At 44.8% G+C, this 22,775-nt stretch overlaps 1 protein-coding gene across 7 annotated transcripts in view; it reads right to left on the bottom strand.

Annotated features, from left to right (window-relative positions):
- The window catches only part of CUNH6orf118 (chromosome unknown C6orf118 homolog), a 49,247-nt gene extending 26,993 nt beyond the window's left edge, over positions 1-22,254 (bottom strand). For 5 of the 7 annotated variants that reach the window (XR_010413845.1, XR_010413846.1, XM_064598342.1 and 2 more), the window contains exons 1-5: positions 22,140-22,254; positions 13,959-14,632; positions 12,992-13,114; positions 12,154-12,213; positions 2,347-2,471 (exon numbers count right to left, since the gene is read on the bottom strand). Coding sequence is in view for 5 of the 7 variants with exons in the window: in XM_064598342.1 (XP_064454412.1) it covers positions 2,347-2,471; positions 12,154-12,213; positions 12,992-13,114; positions 13,959-14,632; positions 22,140-22,164 (1,007 nt within the window). In the remaining 2 variants the exon portion in view is untranslated. Of the gene's footprint in view, positions 1-2,346; positions 2,472-12,153; positions 12,214-12,991; positions 13,115-13,958; positions 14,633-21,256; positions 21,887-22,139 lie in introns of those variants that run through there. The other 2 variants (XM_064598340.1, XM_064598339.1) reach the window with 2 other exon arrangements.
- Positions 22,255-22,775: the final 521 nt, after the last annotated feature.

The raw sequence follows: 22,775 nt of genomic DNA on the forward strand, positions 1-22,775 counted from the left end.
TGCATGTTCCCTGGGCCTCATGATTTCCTCCCACAGATACAATTCACAAATCCCACTATGTTTGTACTAAAAATAAAATACAAGACATTTTAAAAGGAAATGAAAACATCTGTAATCTCTTTGTATCCTCTCCCTGGTTTAAAAAAAAAAACAAAACTAAATCACCTGTCTTATTTCTAATACATGGGGGGTGGGGAGGAGTCTAATATGTATTGCTTGTACAGAAATCCTATGATTTGGTTAAAAACATCAGTGCCACAAATGAGTCAATGCTGCCTGTCTACAGGGGCCTAATGGTTAAGTAGCTTCACATACATTAGCTCATTTTATCAGAGATGAAAAGAAACAGAAAAGTATTATGACCTCCAATTTTAAGAAATTGAGATTAAATGAATTAATAATAATGGTAACAGCCCTATCAGTATGCAGAGTCAGGGCATTTAGTTTCCAGAAATGTTAAATGTGTTATAGTTTTAAATATTATGTTCTATTCCATTGCTTTTTCTTCTTCTTCTGAGACTTTAATTATATGTAAATTGGATCTTCTTTGCCTGTCTTCCACTTCAACCAGTTTTTCTCTGTCTTTTTATTTCTTTTGTTATCTCATCTTCATTCTCTGGCTTGTTTTTTGTTTTTCCCTAATGCTCCTTATTGTGTCCACTCAAGAGTATCCCTCCTTGAGTGTGTCATAATTTCGTCTGGATCTATGACATAATTTTGACTTTTTCAACTATCTTTCCTGAGTGGTCAAATCTTGCTTCACATCTTCCTTTTTATTGCTGTTGATTGCTGTGCTTTCTTAGTGTTTACATTTCTAACTCAAGGTCATTTTCATAGCTAGAAATGCTCTTTTGAGAATATTTAAGTTTGGAATGCTGTGGTACAGTTTTCTTCAACTTTTTGTTGTTGTTGGATGGCAGGGATTTTCATCAGCTAAATTGTTTGGGTCCTCATTTTATCAAGAGAGATAGTTGCTTGTGCAGACAGAGATCATTTGCACCTCTGCATTTTTGTAGGTAGGGATAACAGTTTGGGTAGTGTGTGGTTCCTAATTCAAGAGGACACATTTTTGTCAGAATAGCAAAGTATGCTTTTGTTGTTGTTTTAGGGTGTTTTATTTTGATTTTTTTACTGGATAACTTTTTTTTTTTTTGGAGGAAAGAAAGAACAATAGTGAAAGGGTCATGTGCCTTTCAATTTTCTTCTTTTATGAGATTCTAAACTCCCCTCCCTTGCTTCTTTTTCTCTTCAATGCACAGTTCTAAAAGATGCTGATCACTTCTTTTAAAGCTCTTCCCACCATATCATTATCACTTCAGCACTGGTTCCTTGCTTCCATGCTCACTTCAAAGTCCTTTCCTTCTAAGTCAGTGCTCTGATAGGGAAACTACTCTCTTTTCCTCCCTCCCTCCCCTGTCCCCCTTCCACCCTTCCTTCCTTTCTCTCTCTCCCTGTTCCCTCCGTCCCCTTCCACCTCTCCTTCCCCTTCTCCCCCCCTCCTCCTCTCTCCCTCCCTGCCTCTCACGACCTCCCCCCTTCCCTCTCTCTCTCCTTCCCTCCTCTCTCTCTTTCCCTTCCCCACTCTTCCTTTCTCTCTCTTCCCCTCCCTCCCTTCTTCTCTCTCTCTCTCTCTCTCTGGAACTGGTTTTAGAACATGATAGGCCTTCTACCAGCTCCATTCTTCTCTCTTCCCCCACTGCCCTTGCTCTCACCAAGGTTTGAAGAAAGAAAGATGATAATGATTCACTGGCATTTGATGTGTATTTTTCTAATTTCAAGTATTTTGAAGTTTGAATGCTTTTTATCCTCTACTTATACTGAAGACATGGTTTTGTTTTTTGGGTTTTTTTTCTTGTTTTGTTTTCTTGATAATATTTTGGGTGTGTTGGCTTTGCTTCAGTCTTCTTTAAATCCTCTATAAAACATATGCCCTATCCAATTGTGATTTCATCTGAAAGACTACACAGAAAAGTTAAAAGATTTTTTTTAAGTTAAAAACATAAAAACAAGATCATTCATGAAAGGTGTCTTGACTTTGCAGCAGTGTCACCTATCAGTAGGTCCCCAGGGGACCACTAAAGAAGATGAGATGCTTTCAGAAACCATCCCAAACCACCTTCACCGCCCCCCCCCCCCCCGCCATACAAACACCAGATTTGGCTGAATTTCCCAGTCACAGATGTGATGGCTTATGAAAGAGGCCAAATGGCAGGGTATTAGTAAAGGCAGCATGCCTCCCCCATTAGTGCAGAAAAAAATGTAAATATATATGCTTGTCACATGGTTTTAAAATATTGTAAAATAGTATAATCCCAACATAAATAAAATCAGACTGTTAACCCTCACTTGTCATTATGCTCCAGGGCTGCTTTGGTGGCCATCACCATCACCCTCAGCTCCTCCTTGGCCTGGTTGACATCTGCAGTCTTCACTGATCTCTTCTCCAGTCCCTTGGCATTAGCCAGCAGAGTCTAGGAAGGACAAGGTCATAATGGGTAAGACAGACACAGGATGGGTGAACATTTTCCTTTTTTGTTATTACAGTGTATTCAAGATATCCTGAGTCAAAATAGAAATTCTAGGTAAAATAGGTAAATAGGATGAAAGGGGGGAGAAAATATTGGAGAAGGAATAACTAGTCATGCAAAGATCTGGGTAAAATATTGTTTTTAAAATTTTACGGTTTTATTTTCTTAAGAAAGTTAAAAAGTGGCAGGGGTTCACTGTGGGTTTGTGTGGGGAAAAGAAATGTTGAATAAAGTGCTCCAAGTATATTATCATGAGCACAAGAATTATTTCTGAATTGGTGAGAAACTATTTAATTTGATTATTCTACATGGATATAAAGCAATGCTGAACTCAAATGTGGAGACACAGAGTCTCTGCTTCATTAGGTGAAAGGCTTCCACATTTCCAGAAACAGAAAGAAGGATAGGATGCCCTGTTGGCCAGGGAAATTTTCATGCTGATATTTGATTGGGATAAAGACATGTATGTTCCTTTTGGACTCAACCTCAAAAACTAAGGAATAGGGTAGATCCCCAACTGGAGGTTTGTTTATTCCTGTCAAACAAAAGCTTATTTTTCTGCAGCACGAAAAGCTCAAAACAAGGAAAACTCTGCACACATGCAAGTTTGAATTAAGGAGTAAATCAGATATGGGGAAGATGGCAATGGAGTAGGAGGACACCAGGCTCACTTTGTCCCTCAAATACAACTAGCTAACTATCGAATCCCTAACTACCCCCCAGAAATCGACCTGAAGACTGGCAGAACAAACTCCACAACTAAAGGCAGACAAGAGCCCACAATGAAGAAGGTAGGAAGTGTGGAGACATGGTTTGGGAGAGAAATGGATGGTGGCCAATGTGGTGCAGAGAGAGCTGCAGTCGCAAAGAAGGGTGAGAAGACAGACTAGCACAGAGGGAAGCCCACATGGGGAACACGAAAACAAGAGGGGCTGAATTTCATGAGTTCTTGCAACTAGTGGGGCTTAAAGCCTAGAGATTTAAAGGTCAGTGTGCCTGGCTCAGGGAGAGCCCCGAGGGCATTGGGGTTACTCCAGGAGAGAAGGTAGGGCAAGCAGCCTGCAGACACACAGCATGAAAACAACAATCTGAAGAGCACCTGGCACACACATTGGGGAAGTTATTTGCTCGTCTTGGAGTGTGTCCCAGAGAGGAAGGGTTCACAGAGAGACCCCTTTGGGAACAAAGGAGCTGGCAGGTACCATTTCCTTTACCAACCCTCAGCACAAGCACAGGACCACCTGCAGGAACCAGTGCTACTTGGACACTCTCTACCTAACTTGCTTACACCAAGCCATGCCCCAACCCCCCATGCTTCAGTGGGACCTACTCTCCCAACCATGTCTGCCTCGGTCCCAGCACAGTGGGTCCCCTACCCCAGAAGAGTGGCCCAAACCCCTGCCAACACCACATCTCCCAATCTGGGAGTTTTTCAGGGCATTGGTTCCAGCGGTGGTGGTGACTGGTCTCATTTCAAAAGTAGAACACACCTAGTTAAAGTTCACCACATTTAGGCAAGGGAACAAACACTGCCCACAACAGGCAAAGAGAGCCCCTGCAGACAACTGGCCTGAAGGATAAAGTGGCTAGGACAAAATAGCAGAGTGCATGCAGCACACATTGGAGACACTCTCTGAAGTGCCAGGCTCTGTAGAACAGGGGACACTACACTGCAAGGTGCTGCAGGACCTCTTCTTCGTAAGGCCATTAACCTCAAGAACAGGAGACATAGCTGACCTTCTTAACATATAGAAACAGGCACAGCGACTTAGACAAAATGAGAAGACAGATGAATTTGTCCCAAATTGAAAGAACAGGACAAGGCCACAGCCGGAGATCTAAGTGAACCAGATAAAGTAACATGCCTGATGGAGTATTTAAAGTAATGATCATAAAGATACTCACCGGACTTGAGAAAAGAGTAGAAGACATAAGGGAAACCCTTAACACAGAGATAAGGAATAACATAGCAGAGATAAAGGGTTTAATGAACGAAATGAGAAACACACTCAATGGAATGAGCAGCAGGCTAGAAGAAGCAGAGGAATGAATTACTGACCTAGAAGACAGAGTGAGGGAAAGTAATCAAGCTGAACAAAAGAGAGTAAAAGGAATTATGCAAAACAAGAATACACTTGGGAACTCAGTGACTCCATCAAACATAATAACATTCATATTGTAGGGATCCCAGAAGAAAGAGAGCGAAAATGGAGTAGAAAAAAAAATTTTTTTTTTAAGATTTTATTTATTTATTTGACAGAGAGAGACATAGCGAGAGAGGGAATACAAGCAGTGGGAGTGGGAGAGGGAGAAGCAGGCTTCCCACCGAGCAGGGAGCCCGATGCAGGGCTCGATCCCAGGACCTGGAATCATGACCTGAGCCGAAGGCAGACGCCCAACGACTGAGCCACCCAGGCGCCCCTGGGGTAGAAAATTTATTTGAAGAAATAATAGCTGATAGGGAACTGAAAAGTTCCCTAATCTGGGGAAGGAAACAGATATCCAGATCCAGTAGGTACAGAGAAACGCCAACAAAATAAAAAAAGCAGATCCATACCACAACATATTGTAATTAAAATGGGCAAAATGTAGTGATAAAGAAAAAAATTTTAAAGCAGCAAGACAAAAGTAGACAGTTACATATAGGGGGAACCCCATAAGGCTATCAGCGGATTTTTCAGTAGAAATTTTGTGCCAGAAAGGGGTGGCATGAAATATTCAAAGTGCTGAATGGGGAAAATGTGTAGCCAAGAATATTCTATCCAGCAACACTATTATTCAGAATAGAAGGAGAGATAAAGAGTTTCCTAGACAAACAAAAACTAAAGGAGTTCATGACCACTAAACCAGCCCTACAAGACATATTAAAGGGGACACTTTGAGTGGAAAGAAAAGACCAAAAGTGATAGTATGAAGGTAGGAAACACAAAAGCAGTAAAAACGAATATTTCTGTAAAAAGTCAGTCAAGGAATTCACAAAATAAAAGGGTGTGAATTATGACACCATATACCTAAAATGTGGGGAGGAGAAGACTAAAGAACGTGTTCAAACTTAAACGATCATCAACTTAATATAGACTGCTATATGTAGATATTATATACAAACCTAATGGTAACCACAAATCGAAAATCAGTAATAGATATACAAAGAATAAGAAAACCCAAATATATCACTAAGAAAACCAACAAACCATGAAAGAAGAAAGGATCAAAAAAAAACTTCAGAAACAAAGACAAAAGTAACAAAATGGCAATAAATACCTATCTATCAATAATTACTTTGAATGTAAGTGGACCAAATGCTCCAATCAAAAGACATAGGATGACAGAATGGATAAAAAACAAGACCCATCTATATGCTGCCTATAGGAGACTCATTTCAGACCTAAAGACACCTGCAGATTGAAAGTCAGGGGATGGAGGAACATTTATCATGCAAATGAGTGTCAAAATAAAGCTGAAATAGCAATACTACATCAGAATAAATAGATTTTAAAACAAAGAGTGGAACAAGACACAAAGAAGGATAATACATAGTAACAAAGGGGACAATCCAATAAGGAGATATAACAATTTTAAATATTTATGTACCCAACATGGGAGCATGCAAATATATAAAACAGTTAATAAAAAACATAAAGGAATTAATTGATAGCAATACAATAACAGTAGGGGACTTTAACATCCCACTTACATCAATGGACAGATCATCCAATCAGACAATCAACAAGGAAACAATGGCATTGAATGACACATTGGTCCAGGTGGATTTAACAGATATATTTAGAACATTCTATCCTAAAACATCAGAATACACATTCTTCTCAGGTGTACATGGAACATTCTCCAGAATAGATCACATATTGGGCCACAAAACAAGTATCAACAATTCAAAGAGATCAAAGTCATACTATGCAGCTTTTCCGACCACAATGCTATGAAACAAGAAATCAACTACAAGAAAAAATCCAGGAAGACCACAAATACATGGAGGTTAAGTAACATGCCACTAAACAATGAATAGGTTTACCAAGAAATCAAGGAAGAAATCCAAAAGTACATGGGAACAAATGAAAATGAAAACACACGATCCAAAACCTCTGGGATGCAGCAAAAGCTATTCTAAGAGGGAAGTTTATAGCAATACAGGCCTACCTCAAAAGGCAAAAAGAAATCTCAAATAAACAACCTAACCTTACACCTAAAGGAGCTAGAAAAAATAACAACAAACAAAACCAAAAACCAGTAGAAGGAAGGAAATAATAAAGATTAGAGCAGAAATAAATGCTATAGAAACTTAAAGAAAAAAAAAAAGTAGGGGCGCCTGGGTGGCTCAGTCGTTAAGCGTCTGCCTTCGGCTCAGGTCATGGTCCCAGGGTCCTGGGATCAAGCCCCGTATCGGGCTCCCTGCTCGGCGGAGAGCCTGCTTCTCCCTCTCCCTCTCTCTGCTGCTCTGCCTACTTGTGCTCTCTCTCTCTGTGTTAAACGAATAAATAAAAATCTTTAAAAAAAAAAAAAAAAGTAGAACAAATAAATGAAATCAGGAGCTGGTTCTTTGAAAAACAGCACAACAAAAATTGATAAAATAAAATTACAGAGGATGCCTGGGTGGCTCAGTTGGTTAAGCCTCCAATTCTTTTCTTTTTTTTTTTTAAGATTTTACCCATTTATTTGAGAAAGAGTGAGAGAGCAAGAGAGCGATTAAGAGAGCAAGTGGGGGGTAGGGGAAGAGGGAGAAGCAGACTCCCCGAAGAGTAGGGAGCCCGACATGGGATTCAATCCCAGGACCCTGGAATTATGACCTGAGCCAAACACACACGCTTAACCGACTGAGTCACCCAGGCGCCCTCTTTTTCTTCTTCGTTTTTTTTTTTTTTTTAAAGCCTCCAACTCTTGATTTTGGCTCAGGTCATGATCTCAGGGGCGTAAAATTGAGCCCCACGTCAGGCTCTGTGCTCAGTGGGAAGTCTGTTCGAGATTATTGCTCTTCCTCTCTCTCTCAAAACAAATAAATAAATCTGAAATAAATAAATAAATAAATAAATAAATAAATAAAAAAAATTACAAATGAAAGAGGAGGAAGAACCACCAACATCACAGAAATACAAACAATTATAAGAGAATATTATGAAAAACTATATGCCAACAAATTGGACAAACTAAAAGAAATGGATAAATTCCTAGAAACATATAACCTACCAAAACTGAAGCAGGAAGAAATAGAAAATTTGAATAGACTAAGTACCAAAAAGGAGATTGAATCAGTAATCAAAAAACTCTCAACAAACAAAAGTTCATGATCGTTTGGCTTCACAGCTGAATTCTACCAAAATATTAAAGAAGAGTTAGTATTATTTTCTCAAACTATTCCAAAACATGGAAGAGGAGGGAAAACTTCCAAATTCATTATATGAGGCCAGCATTACCCTGATACCCATAGCAGATAAAGACATCACCACCAAACAACAACAACAAAAAAGAACTACAGGCCAGTATCTTTGATGAACATAGATGTAAAAATACCCAAAATGAGGGGTGCCTGGGTGGCTCAGTCGGTTAAGCGTCTGCCTTCAGCTCAGGTCATGATCCCAGGGTCATCGGGCTCCCTGCTCCATGGGAAGCCTGCTTCTCCCTCTTCCACACCCCCTGCTTGTGTTCCCTCTCTCGCTGTGTCTCTGTCAAATAAATAAATAAATCTTTAAAAAAAAAATACTCAACATGATGCCTGGATGGCTCAGTTGGTTAAGCGTCTGCTTCAGCTTGGGTCATGATCCCAGAGTCCCAGGATCGAGCCCCGCATCAGGCTCCCTGCTCAGCAGGGAGTCTGCTTCTCCTTCTGCCCCTCACTTGCCCGTGCTTGCTTGTGCTCTCTCTCTCTCTCAAATAAATAAAATCTTAAAAAAAAAAAAAAAAAAAAAACTCAGCAGGGACGCCTGGGTGACTCAGTTGGTTAAGCATCTGCCTTCAGCTCAGGTCATGATCCCAGGATCCTGAGATCAAGTCCCACATGGGACTCCTTACTCAGCGGGGAGCCTGCTTCTTGCTCTGCTCCTCCCCCACCACCACTCATTCTCTCCCCTTCTCTTTGACAAGTAAATAAATAAAATCTTTTAAAAAAAAAAATCCTTGGGGCGCCTGGGTGGCTCAGTCATTAAGCGTCTGCCTTTGGCTCAGGTCATGATCCCAGGGTCCTGGGATCGATCCCCACATCGGGCTCCCTGCTCCACGGGAAGCCTGCTTCTCCCTCTCCCACTCCCCAGCTTGTGTTCCCTCTCTCGCTATGTCTTTCTCTGTCAAATAAATAAATAAAACCTTTAAAAAAAAAATCCTCAACAAAATGCTAACAAACCAAATCCAACAATACATTTAAAAAATCATTCACCACAATCAAGAGGGATTTATTCCCAGCATGCAAGAGTGGTTCAATATTTGCAAATCAGTCAATGTGATACATCACATCAATAAAAGAAAGGATAAAAACCGTAAGATTATTTCAATAGATGCAGAAAAAGCATTTGACAAAGTATAACATTCATTCATGATAAAAGCCCTCAGGTAGGTTTATAGGGAACATACCTCAACATAATAAAGGCCACATATAAAAAAATATATACTGAACATCATACTCAATGGGAAAAAACTGAGAGCTTCCCCTCTAATGTCAGGAACAAGACAAGGATGTCCACTCTCACCACTTTTATTCAAAACAGTACTAGAATTCCTAGCCACAGCAATGAGACAACAAAAAAATAAAAGGCATCCAAACTGCAGATGTAAAACTCTCACTATTTGTAGATGCCATGCTACTATATATAGAAAACCGTAAAGATCACCAAAAAACTACTAGAACAGATAAAGGAATTCAATAAAGTTGCAAGATACAAAATCAATGTGCAGAAATCTGTTGCATTTCTATATACTAATAACGAAGCAGCAGAAAAAGAAATTAAGAAGATAATCCCATTTACAATTGCACCAAAAATAATAAGATGCCTAGAATAAACCTAACCAAAGAGGTAAAAGACCTGTACTCTGAAAACTAAAATATTGATGAAAGAAATTGAAGAGGACACAAAGAAATGGAAAGACATTCCATGCTCATGGATTAGAAGAAAAAATATTGTTAAAATGTCTATACTACCCAAAGCAATCTACAGATTTAATGCAATCCCTACCAAAATACCAATAGCATTTTCCACAGAACTAGAATTTTTAAAATCCTAAAATTTATATGGAACTACAAAAAATCCAAATTGCCAAGTCAATCTTGAAAAAGAAAAGCAAAGCTGGAAGTATCACAATTCCAGACTTCAAGTTATATTACAGAGCTGTAGTAATCTAAACAGTCTGGTACTGGCACAAAAATAGACACATAGATCAATGGAACAAAATAGAAAGCCCAGAAACAAACCCACAATTATATGGTCAGTTAATCTTTGACAAAGCAGGAAAGAATAGTCAATGGGAAAAGGATAGTCTCTTCAACAAATGGTGTTGGGAAAACTGGACAGCTACGTTGGAAAAAAGGAAACTGGACCACTTTCTTATACCATATACAAAAATAAATTCAAAATGGATTAAAGACCTAAATGTGAGACCTGAAGTCATAAAAGTCCTAGAAGAGAGCACAGGCAGTAAGGTCTCTGACATCGGCCCTAGCAACGTTTTTCTAGATGTTTCCTGAGGCAAGGGAAATAAAAGGAAAAATAAAATATTGGCACTATATCAAAATAAAGCTTCTGTACAGTGAAGGAGATAATCAACAAAAATAAAGACAACCTACGGAATGGGAGAAGATATTTGCAAATGACATATCCAACAAGTGGTTAGTATCCAAGACATATAAAGAATTACAACTCAATACTCAAAAAAGCCAAATAATCCAATTAAAAATGGGCAGAAGGGGAGAGCCTGGGTGGGGCAGTCACTTAGGCATCTGACTCTTGGTTTCAGCTCAGGTCGTGATCTCAGGGTCATGGGATGGAGGCCCACATCGGGCTCCACGCTCAGCGTGGAGACTCCTTCAGAGTCTCTCTCTCCCTACCTCTCCTGCTCGTGCACTCTCTCTCTCTAAAATTAATAAATAAATAAATCTTTTATAAGAATGGCCAGAAGAAATGAATGACATTTCTCCAAAGAAGACATCCAGATGGCCAACAGACATGAAAAGATGCTCAACACTACTCACCATCAGGGAAATGCAAAATCAAAATTACAATGAGATATCACCTCACACCTATCAGAACGGCTAAAATCAACAACACAAGAAACAAGATATTGGTGGGGTTGTGGAGAAAGGGGAACGCTGTTAAACTGTTGGTGGGAATGCCAACTGGTGTAGCCACTCTGGAAAACAGTACGGATATTCCTCAAAAAGTTAAAAAATAGAACTACCAGAACTACACCAGTCAGCCCAACGACCTCATCCTCACTTGATTGTATTTGCACAGACCCTATTTCCCAGTAAGGTCACACTCACAGCTTCCAAGTGGACATAATGTTTTGGAGGACACTATTCAGCCGAGCACAGCTGACTCATGGGGAAAATGCAGGGAAGATGTGGAATCCAGGCCACTGGGAGGCACCAGAGAGATGAGCATCACAAGCACACCCTACAATAGCTAAAGTTCGATAAAGGACAGCTTAAAAACAGTGTTGGAAACTCTATTTTGAGATATTTATGGGGTATTTTCTGAGTTTTACACAGTCATCACAAATTTTGTGGCTTAACACAAACTTGTCATCGCCATTCTGGAGGGCAGGAGTCTGGTTTGCTCTGCTGGGCCCTGCTAGGGTCTCCCTGGCCTGAAATCAGGGTGCCGGCTGGCTACCTTCCTTTCTCAAGGCTCTGGGACACAATTTCCTCCAGGATCACTCAGGCGGTTGGCAGGACCCACTTCCTTGCGGTTGTAGGACTGAGCTCCTGTTCTTGCTGGCTGTCAGCTCCTGGACGCCTCTCTCTAGTGCCTGTGTGTGGACCCTCCACCCCAGAGCCCCCAACGGCCATGGAATCCTCCTCTCCCTCCAAATCTCTCCGACTCCCCTTCTGCCACTTCTCCCTTCTGAGCCCAACCAGAGAAGGTTCTCTGCTGTGAGGGACCCATGGGATCAGATTGGGCCCACCCAGGTAATTCTGGATAATCTCCCTATTTTTAGGTCTGTAATCTGCCTGCTTTGGACACCTAAGTGTCAACGTCCAGCAAGAAGCTGGAAACAGGTATAATCTGGAACTCCCAGGAAATATCTGAGTGACATATACAGAGCTAGGGGTCATCAGTGTAAGGGTATGCAAATGTATCTCATAACCAGGGTGAGAGGGAGAAAAGAGAGGATCAATGCTGAGGAAAACAGTCAGGTGAGGACTGGGTTACAGAGGAATCAGCCAGAGAGATCACTGACAGTGGGTGGCCAGAGACATTGGCAAAACACAGGAAATGTGTATGCCCCCCCTCACCCCACCGCTCACTCTCACTGTGGGCAGGAGGTAAATTCTTTACCCACGGTGTCCTTCAGCTGTAGAGGCACAAACGGGGCTTCTTGGATTCAGAATGCTTTCTCCTACTCATGAAATATGAAGCAATGAAGAAATAGGCTTTATTTAGACACCTGGAGGATCAGCTGTTACCTTACACTGTGATGGGGAGTGGGACCGCAGAAGTATTGCCATGTAGAGTTCATATTCATCCTGTACAAAAAAAAAAAAATCCACTGAAAATGTGTTATATCACAAGGTAAGTTTCTTTGCAGGGATAAATAATATAGAAGTTAAGGATGTCGGTTCAGATCATTTCAAAAATTATAAAATGTTCCTTCAGTATAAAACCAGTAATACATGCAATAAAGTGTATAAAATCTCACCAACTTTGCAGCACATTTGAGGGTTAACTGTTGATCACCTCAGAATAGCATCCTAAAATACCTTGACACACATACAACACATGATCTCCTGCCATACAGATGCTCTGTGGGTCCTGCTCACCTGCCAGGGAATACTCCCTAGGTTTGGGGATGTTCTCTGGAGAACAGGCCACTGTATGGCTGCTCTTATTTAGGCCTTAGGCAATAGAAAAGATATGGAAGCAACCTCATTTCAACTCAGCTTTGATATCATGAAATCACAGCAAACTTATAATTCCATAGGAATGTATATGAAATAATTATGCATAATTATAAAAGTTTATATGTTACATATGTACAATTTAGAAAAGCCTATAAATAATTGGGAAGCTTTAGTGGGGGGAAAATGGGCTTAAGGAGTGAGCTAGCTGGTTGTTTATTCACATGGGCCCACTTGTGATTTATGTGGCTATATGCACGTTACTTTGAGTCTGCAAATGATTTTCGTCATCTGTAGAATGGAGGCCATGATATTTGGCAGAATTTCTGTGAGAAATGCGATCCTGTGTGCAAAGCATCATATGTGGCTCTCAGTGGTTATGTGGGAAATAAACATTTTTTATTACCTTAACTTCTTTCAAGATATCACCAAATATCAAAGAACTATTGCAAATATCTTCAAAGACTTCTCTGAAGACGTGCAGTCTGTTGAACTGCTGAGGGTCACACACGCACACTTTCTGGAGCTCCTGGTGGATAAAGAGAACCAGCCATTTTAAGATGTCTTCATTTTTCTTTCCAAATAGCTTCTCGGTAGAGGAATAAGAATTTCCATGGGGCTTTCTATCAGAGGGTCCATCTCCCACCACTCCAGAACTGGGTCTGGACAGAGCCAGGCAGCAAACCAAGGTGCATCTCATTCCCTCTGAGCAGTGCTGAGAAGGTCTGATTGCACTGTTTTCAAAGGCGTTGGTCTATGTTTTCTTTATTCACTCCATTACATCCTGTACTTGTCCACAATGTCCCCAGGGTCTTCCTCTTTCCATTAGCCCTCTCAGCCAAAACCCTCATCAGGTTTGGTTATTTCTCAGGTATGCTGCTATTTCTTCCATTCTGGCATTCTCACCCTTGCATCACATCTGCGGTCACTGTGCACGACTCACAGCCCCTGGGAGTTCACCAAAGCTCCTCCCATCATGCTAACCACCTTCCACAGACATGGGTGACTCCAAGCAGACTGTACCTACGTTACCTAACCGTCTACTCCCACCTCACTCTCCCCTCACATGCTTCCGTAGTGAGTTAGGCAAACCTTTCGTCAGATATGTCTGCTATCCATGAACATTGTATGTACCACAGCTGCCAGGCAGCATCTGATGCTCTGCCTATGAAGTCACCTCCAACTGACCTGTTTCCAGACTTAGCCTTCCTTTACTTCTCCGTTATCATCTACATCATGTCAGAACTGGTAGGTACACTATTTTCTAGCTGGAAATGTAAAGGAGGTGCCTGAATGTGGGTCTCCACCCACAACATTTAGAAACCTAGGACTACAGCAGTTTCCCCACAGCACTGCAAAATCACCCTCCTTACCTGTTCCAACTTCTTTTCATGGCATATTGCTGCCTTGATCCCAGTGAAATCGTGCTTCGTGAGATCTTGCTTTGCAAGAACTTCTTTTTGGAAACACAGGAACTTCTTATACTTGTCTGCCTTTGTTATGCCAGCTAAGTAGGAGCTGATGTACCGGTACTCATCCTTGGGTCGGGGAGACATCACACACTGACGGCTGGACTCCACTGTTCTGTACTTGAGAACCTTCATCTCTGGCAGTCTCAGCTCTTCTCTCCTCCGCAGTTCTGGAGAAGCCTCTCTTCCTAGAGCCTTCCTTGGAAAGAAGTCCTCTTCTGAAGTGTGGGAAATATGCTCCAGAGGGTTCAAATACCTGAATAGTGGTGTGGTCTGGGCATCTTTTGGACTCAGAGCTGTATTGATGGCAAAATAAGCCAAAGCATCTTTCATCTTTGCAATCTTCTTATCAGATGGCTTTTCTATTTTGAAGATTTTTTCCCCTTTTGGTCTATTGGCATTGGGCCAGTGATATAGGATTGTCTCAGGTGGCCTGTAGAGCTTATTGGAATTCAAGTGCCCAGAGGTGTAGAGATAGATGTCATCTCTGTGATCTTTCTGAAGTTTGTTCAGTAGTTTCGTTAGATTGCATAAAGTCCTATCACCTTGCACCTCACAGTGCTTCCACCTCATGTAAACTGGTCAGAAAAGATAATAAGATTATTAAATATTAGTTCCATAATAAGACAGTAAGACAGCTGTGTGCATTTGCTGAGCTGGCATATCTCATTCCCAGAGGAGGAGCCGACAGACACAGACAGAAAACAGCACACAGGCCAGGCCTGGCTGCAAACAGAGGACTGCTAGATACACATGATGTGCAGTTCTGATCAGAAAGCCCAGGGCCCTGCAGGGACACCTGGCCTGCTCAGTCCATAGAGCATGCAACTCTTGATCTTGGGGTTGTAGGTTTGAACCCCATGTTGGGTGTGAAGATTACTTAAAAATAAAACCAGGAAGGAAGGAAGGAAGGAAGGGATGGAGGGAGGGAGGGAGGGAGGGAGGAAGGGAAGGAGTCCCTCCAGGGCCCTTCAAAGCCAGGAAGAAGGGAGGAGGGACTTTTGATGGTTTCTTACCATATTAGCAAAAGTTCTGAAAGGAAAGTTTTAACAGTGTAATTACGATTCATAATGATGGCACTTAGAGACATTCACCCCTACAAAATGTTTTTCTTTCTCTCTTAATATTGAAAGGTCTCAGAGTCCCTGATCAAACCCCTCAGTGACTGCTGAGCCAGTCACCCCTTCTGCTCCCACCCCCACTTGTAGGAAGATAAGGAGCCACAGAGTAAAACCTGTGGGTAAGTTGATGGGGACCCCAGCTCCTTCCACAAAGGTCCCTGCTTCTCACATATCCCAGTGGTAGGGCTCCACTTGGGCACATGGTCCAGGACATAAAACTCTAAAAACATGGCTTTTTGAGTCAGTTTCCTAACCATGTGATCTCATAGAGCTTACATAATCTCTCTGAATCACAGTTTCTTCCTCTGCAAGATCAGGATAATCATCCTACTCAAAAGGATTGATTGACAGCTAAATGAAACTGCATTTGGCAGAGAAGCCCATGGCCTGGAACAGATACTCCATAAATGGTATCTATTTTAAGAAAGGACTCTAGGACAAGGAACACCTTATGAAATTTTTCTGGTAGAACATGAGTTGGCCCAGACTTCAACATGAGATTTCTTTTTGGCCATGCGCTGTGAGGGCCACGGAGCAGCTAGCCCACAGCTTCACCTTCCCAGAGAACCCTGGAGGAAAGAATAAGCAGATCTGTCCCACCATGTCACCCGAACGGGGATGGACACTGGCAGCAGAGTGGTAAAGTAGGCCCATCGGAGCCCTCAAGGGCCCATTCTGAACTCCCACAGACTGGGCATTACCCAGGCCCATAACCCTGTCACACCCGCTGGTCCTCACAAGGATTCCATCTATAACTGGTTTTGCCCCTATTTTGTAAAAGGGAAGCTGAGAAGGAGTTCTGGGACCCACCCAGGTCCAGACACCTAACAAGTGGCAGAACTGATTCCTGAATACAACATTTTTACCCAAACTGCTGGATCATCTCTCTTATTCCACTAGCACCTGAGTAATGCAGGGGAGGACTTTCTGGGAACTATGCCACATCCAAACCCTTTTCCCTGACCAATGCATGTAATGACAATAAATCAGGACACATGATTTCCTCTGTTTTCACCTAAGAAAAGAAAGGCCCAGAGAATATGAAGAAGTAGAATCACTTCTATCACTGTGTAACAAATTATCATAAACTAAGTAGCTTCAAACCCATGTATTAGATCACGGTTCTATGGGACCGAACTCCAGCATGAAGGAGTTAGGTTCTCTGCTCAGGATATTACAACACAGATAACAAAATGTGGGCCTGGTTGAGGTCTGGGAAGCTTTGGGAGAAAACCTGCTTCCAGGCTTATTCCTGTTGTTGACAGAATCCAACTCCTTGTGGTTGTAGGACTGAGGTCCCCACTTCCTGGTTGGCTGTTGGTGGGGGTCACTCTAAGCTCCCAGTGACTACCCTCATCCCTGAACACATGCACCCCTCATCCCTGAGTCCCCTTCACATACTTCTCATGCCCCTAACCTCTGACCCTCCTCTAGGACCAGCTTCATGTGATTAGGTTAGGCCCACCCAACACGCTACCTGTCTTGAGGTCACTGGTGCTATGGGACATAGCACAATCACAGAGCACTCTCTCCTCATGTTCAAAGTCTTGAGGACTATGCCAAGTACGCACCGGAGGTCAGGGAAACTTGAGCCGTCCCAGAGTTCTCCCCATCTCAGGGATGTTGCCAAACCCAGAGCACAGTCTCCCTTTGCCTTGTCCCATGAAGAGACAAATCAACCTTTCCCATCTGTGTGGTCAGATATCAGAGCAAATACTTCCAGCAGTGGGATTCTTGAGAATTTCTCCCTATTGATCAGCTTATTACTTCAAAGAAACCACTTATAAAATGTTAAAATATTAATAGAACCATCTTTCTTTCTTTTTTTTATTTTTAAAGATTTTATTTATTTATTTGAGAGAGAGAGAATGAGAGAGAGCACATGAGAGGGGGGAGGGTCAGAGGGAGAAGCAGGCTCCTCGCCGAGTAGGGAGCCCGATGCGGGACTCGATCCCGGGACTCCAGGATCATGACCTGAGCCGAAGGCAGTCGCTTAACCAACTGAGCCACCCAGGCGCCCTAGAACCATCTTTCAAGACAGTCAATCATAATTCATCAAAGGCAGAAACACTTAAAGAAGATACTAAACACACATTGTATTTGTTGGGCTTCTCCAGAGGACAGAACCAATACGATAGAGAGAGAGAGAATATGTAAAGAGATTTGTTACAAGGAATTGGCTCACATGGTTATGCCCTCTGGCAAGTCCAAAATCTGCACGATGGTCAGCATGCTGGATACCCACCCACTTCATGCCCAAGGCTTTCTGCTAGAGAATTCCCTCTTGCTCTGGGGAGGTCAGTCTTTACTCTATGAGGTCTTCAACAGATTAGATGAGGCCCACCCACATTTCAGAGAGCAATCTGCTTTACTCAAAGTCTACTGATATAAATGTTAATTTCATCCAACAAACAGCCTCAACAGAAATATCCAGAATGAAATGTGACCAAATATCTGGGCACTGTGGCCTAGCTAAGGCGACACCTAAAATCCACCATCACATGCATTATTCCCATTCTCTTTGGAAAGTGGGAGGAGGAGGCAGCTCAGTTGCGTTTATTTTATTCCCGGAAAGGATTTAAAAGCACCAGAAAATTAGCAAAATCATTTTCCTACTTAGAATATTTCTCTTTAGATTGCAACAAGACTTGCTTCACTAGATTCAGAGAATCTGGATTCCATTTCTCTCTGCCAAGTTCTTACAATACGTACCAGGGATCCCATACTGGCAATAAATATTTTAATTTCTTTTCTACCTGGAAACATTGTTTATTTGTATATTCTGCCATCTCAAACTGACAGAAAAAGAACAGAAAAGGTTGAAATAATTCATTGGAAAATGTCATTCTTTACCAAATAATTGGGAAACAAATTCATTTTAAGTAAAACCAAACCAATGTTGAATAGATATTGATAAGACATAGTAATAGGTTTTTTGGACTAGGTTTAAATTAATAAATACTTCAAACATCAGCATTTGACATTTTTAAATACAGGATGTTGTTTTTGGTGGTTCATCTTTTCCAAGACAGAAGCAGTAGGTCTTTAATGTCAAAATTATTACAAGTCACTTTCCTGTGTTATGCGATCTCAGGGAACCTTGGAATCCCATAGACATCTTGTGCTGTCTCCCTCACCTCCAGACTTAAGTCAGCAAACATCCTTGTGGTATGTGTTAGAGGCAAAAATTCAGGGAAAAGAGCAGGCCAATCCCCAGCCCCACAGACTCCTTGCCCTGTGGGGCAGGTATGGCCAGAGGAGAGCCCCAGAGCCTTGGGGAACAGGGCAGGCCAGGCTGGGTGCTTGAACTCCTAAAAGAATCCATGTGGGGCCCCTCTGTGCAGATCCTCTCCCTGTGGCTGTTTGGTCCTCCCCCATGTTAATCACCTGTAGGATGTTTACAACTCTTCTCAAGATTTTAAGCTCTCTTCCCTGAATTCTGCGGATGGTTTTGTACTGGCCACCAACTGTAATGCTCTTCTCCTGTGATTTCTACTTTTCCTCAAGGGAAGAAACTGTTTTATTAACATCGGCATCTTCAGAAAAAGACCAAGAGTATCTGTTTTGTTTCATGAATAAATGTGGAAAAGAAGTCATATTTTTAGAATTTTAAATAATAAGGTAAAATTTTACTCTGTACCACACTGCTGTCTCCCTCGGATTCCCCAGCAGCAATCTGAAAGTCCAGTAGGGAATGAGCTACGCGATAGGGAGAAGGTAGGAGCTGTGGGAGAAGCACACATCTACGGTGCTGGAGCGAGGAAGGGAAAACCACACCGTACATTAATTATCTTAAACTGGTTGGACATGGAAAGCAGATTAATGGGTCCGTCTAATTCTATGCTCTTGGCAAAGGGACTTTGCAGATTTCATTAAAGTTATGACCTTGGAATAAAGAGATTATCCAGAATTACCCGGGTGGGCCCAGTCTGATCCCATGGGTCCCTCACAGCAGAGAACCTTCTCTCGCTGGGCTCAGAAGGGAGAAGTGGCAGAAGGAGAGTCAGAGAGATTTGGAGGGAGAGGAGGATTCCATGGCCGTTGGGGGCTCTGGGGTGGAGGGCCCACGCACAGGCACTAGAGAGAGGCGTCCAGGAGCTGACAGCCAGCAAGAACAGGAGCTCAGTCCTACAACCGCAAGGAAGTGGGTCCTGCCAACCGCCTGAGTGATCCTGGAGGAAATTGTGTCCCAGAGCCTTGAGAAAGGAAGGTAGCCAGCCGGCACCCTGATTTCAGCCCAGGGAGACCCTAGCAGGGCCCAGCAGAGCAAACCCAGACTCCTGCCCTCCAGAACAATGACAAGTTTGGTTTGCTTTAAGTCACTAAATCTGTGGTCATCTGTTATAGCAGCAGAAGAAACCAAATACGGCGCGTGGTTCCCAGGACTGGAACGGCCGGAGGGTGATGACAGTGAGGGGAGGGCTAGTGGCCAGCAGAAGAGGCAGGAAAATCACTAAGTAGTCTTGACAATTCAGGGAGAGCCAGCCCTGGGGGGGGGGGGGGGGGGGGGGGGTCACCCACAGCACACCACTGCCCTGTGCCCAGGGATCCCAAATGGAAGAATGCAATCATACGGCCCAACATTACAGAGGAGAGCCTCCAGTTTCTTTACGTCCATATTAAAGAAAAAATAACCTCCAAAGGCTGGAAGGCTGTAAAAGTATTCCCGCGGCCCGCTGCGTAGCCGGGGTGTGGGTGCCTGGGCCCCACAGCTGTTGGGTGCTTTCCTTTGCACTGCACCCGATTTACTTGTAAGGGATTTATTTGGCGACTATTTTTTCCTCCTATTTTTATAGAATATGTACTTATTAAGAATTACCAAAATAAGACGAGAGCCTTCTCTGTTTCCAGCCACCATGTGGCAGGTTTTGCCGAGGGCACGCAGTCACCTCGCAATTTAAATCTTACGGGGCAGTTCTTGAAAGTTGAGTACCACGAACCCCGATGCTGCGAGGCAAAAATGGGCCCGGATGTTCCGTGTACACAGGGCCCGTCTGTGGGCGCCCACCAGCTCGCCCTCCCGCTACCCAAACACCGCTCGGCACAGACAGAGACAAGTGCTCTGCGCACAACTGCGGCATCACGCGCGGCCCGAGGAAGACCTCGGTGTGCAGGGGAAGCCAGCCGAAGCCGAGAGGAGCTTCGAAAGCGCTCGAACAGCAGGACTGCAAAATCCATTAGACCACGTGCCCAGAGACCGGACAGACGTGAGCAGTGAGAGGCTTTAGGAAAAAGGGGTTTTCGGGCGCCTGGGTGGCTCAGTCGTTAAGCCTCTGCCTTCGGCTCAGGTCATGATCCCAGGGTCCTGAGATCGAGCCCCGCATCGGGCTCCCTGCTCTGCGGGAAGCCTGCTTCTCCTCTCCCTCTGCCTACTTGTGTTCTCTCTCTCTCTGTCAAATAAATAAATAAAATCTTTAAAAAAAGGGGGGGGGTTCATGCACACAGCCAGTACGTGGAGTGATTGCAGGGGGAACAGAAACCGCATGGTCGGGCGCCTGGGTGGCTCAGTCGGTTAAGCGACTGCCCTCGGCTCAGGTCATGATCCTGGAGTCCCGGGATCGAGTCCCGCATCGGGCTCCCTGCTCGGCAGGGAGTCTGCTTCTCCCTCTGACCCTCCCCCCTCTCATGCTCTCTCTCTCTCATTCTCTTGTCTCAAATAAATAAATAAAATCTTTTAAAGGGCGCCTGGGTGGCTCAGTTGGTTAAGCGTCTGCCTTCAGCTCAGGTCATGATCCCAGGGTCCTGGGATCGAGCCCCGCATCGGGCTCCCTGCTCTGCGGGAAGCCTGCTTCTCCCTCTCCCTCTGCCTTCCTGCCTACTTGTAATCTCTCTCTCTCTCTCTGTCTCTGTCAAATAAATAAATAAATAGGGGCGCCTGGGTGGCTCAGTCGGTTGGGCGACTGCCTTCGGCTCAGGTCATGATCCCGGAGTCCCGGGATCGAGTCCCGCGTCGGGCTCCCTGCTCGGCGGGGGTCTGCTTCTCCCTCCGACCCTCCTCCCTCCCATTCTGTCTGTCTCAAATAAATAAATAAAATCTTAAAAAAAGAAAGAAAGAAAGAAACCGCATGGTCGAGGACTCACGGGAGCGGGGCGCCCTCTGCACCCTCACTTCACGGGGGCGGGGGGAGACGGAGCCGCAGGTGGCTGGCGCCAGGGCTCCGCGGTCAGTGTGGGCTGCCCGCGCCCGGGCTCTCGGCTGCCCACTAAGCAACGCGCGAGGAGTGCGCCATGCCCTTGCCCGCAATGGACTTCCTTTCAAAACACGTCACCGTTCCGACTGTATTGCTCCGGCCAGGGAGCCTTCCCTCAACCAGCAAGAACAGGGGCTCAGTCCCACAACCGCAAGGAAGCGGGTCCTGCCAACCGCCCGGGTGGTCCTGGAGGAAACTGTGTCCCAGAGCCTTGGGAAAGGCAGGCAGCCAGCCGGCACCCTGATTTCAGCCCAGGGGGGCCACGGTGCAGGCCGCGGTGCGGTGGGAAAGCGACGGCGGCGGGGTCAAAAGGGCCGGGGACGTCCCCCTGCCTCCGGGTCCTAAACTCACGCCAGCAACCCTGGCCTTCGGAGCCGGAAGCTAAAAAAACGCGACGGCTGTCCCGCGGTTGGCGGCGCTCCGGGAGGGCCGCGGGGTGGCGGCGCAGGGAGCGTGCCCTCCAGCGGGTGGCTCTTCAGAAGGCACACTCGGCCCGGCGTCCGGAAATCGCCCCCTCACCCCTCCCCCTCCTCCCAGAGGACACGCACGCACGCGCAAGCGCGCACGCGCACGCACGCACGCGCACGCACGCACGCGCGCGCGCACGACCTGGTTCCTTTGAGGGTGACCAGTGGGCTTTCCGAGGAGGCGCGGCGTCCCCAGGCGCAGCCCTACACCCTGGGGCCCGGGGCTGACGTGCAGCCACCAGAGAGGTTTTCATTTCCCTCCGGGGCCGGAGCCGCTGCGGACCTCAGACGGCAAACACAACTTACACTCGGGCCCCGAGCCCGCGGCCATCGCTCCGGCACCGCAGCTCCGCGCTGAGGCCGCAGTTACCGCGGAGACGGACAAACACTCGAAGGCCCTCCCCCGCGGGGGGTGGGGGCGTTCCTCTGCTGCGGGGCCACCCCGCCCGGCCCCGCCCTCCGCCCGGCCCCGCCCCGCCCCCGGCACGCCCTCCGCCCCGCCCCGACACGCCCTCCCCCGACACGCCCTCCGCCCCGCCCCCGCCCGCCCGCCCCGCCCCGCCCCGCCCTCCCCGGCACGCCTTCCTGAGCGGGGAGTACCAGGTTTCCCGGCTTACTTCACTTTTTAAATTAAAACACTTTCTGTCGCTTGAGAAGCACCCAGATACCCCTGTACTCTAATACTTTACCAAAGCCCGGGGAACAAAAAAGGCAACTGGTCTTTGGCTGGGCATCTTCATAGAGACATTCAGGTTGCACGATGCACGCCTCATGCAACTGTACCTGGCGTTCTAGCACGTCGTAGGTGTCAGTCACTAAATTATCATTTAATTATTTTCCTAGTAGGGAGACTCAGGCGCTCATCCCAGCGAATTCACTCATTTAGTTATTTTCCTAGTAGGGAGATGAGATCACGTGAGGTGAAATAACTTGGCCACGATC

The sequence above is a fragment of the Mirounga angustirostris genome, unplaced genomic scaffold (assembly GCF_029215605.1).
Source record: "Mirounga angustirostris isolate CCGP_5_RB_7025 unplaced genomic scaffold, mMirAng1.0.hap1 SCAF_8, whole genome shotgun sequence".
NCBI classification, from domain to species: domain Eukaryota; kingdom Metazoa; phylum Chordata; class Mammalia; order Carnivora; family Phocidae; genus Mirounga; species Mirounga angustirostris.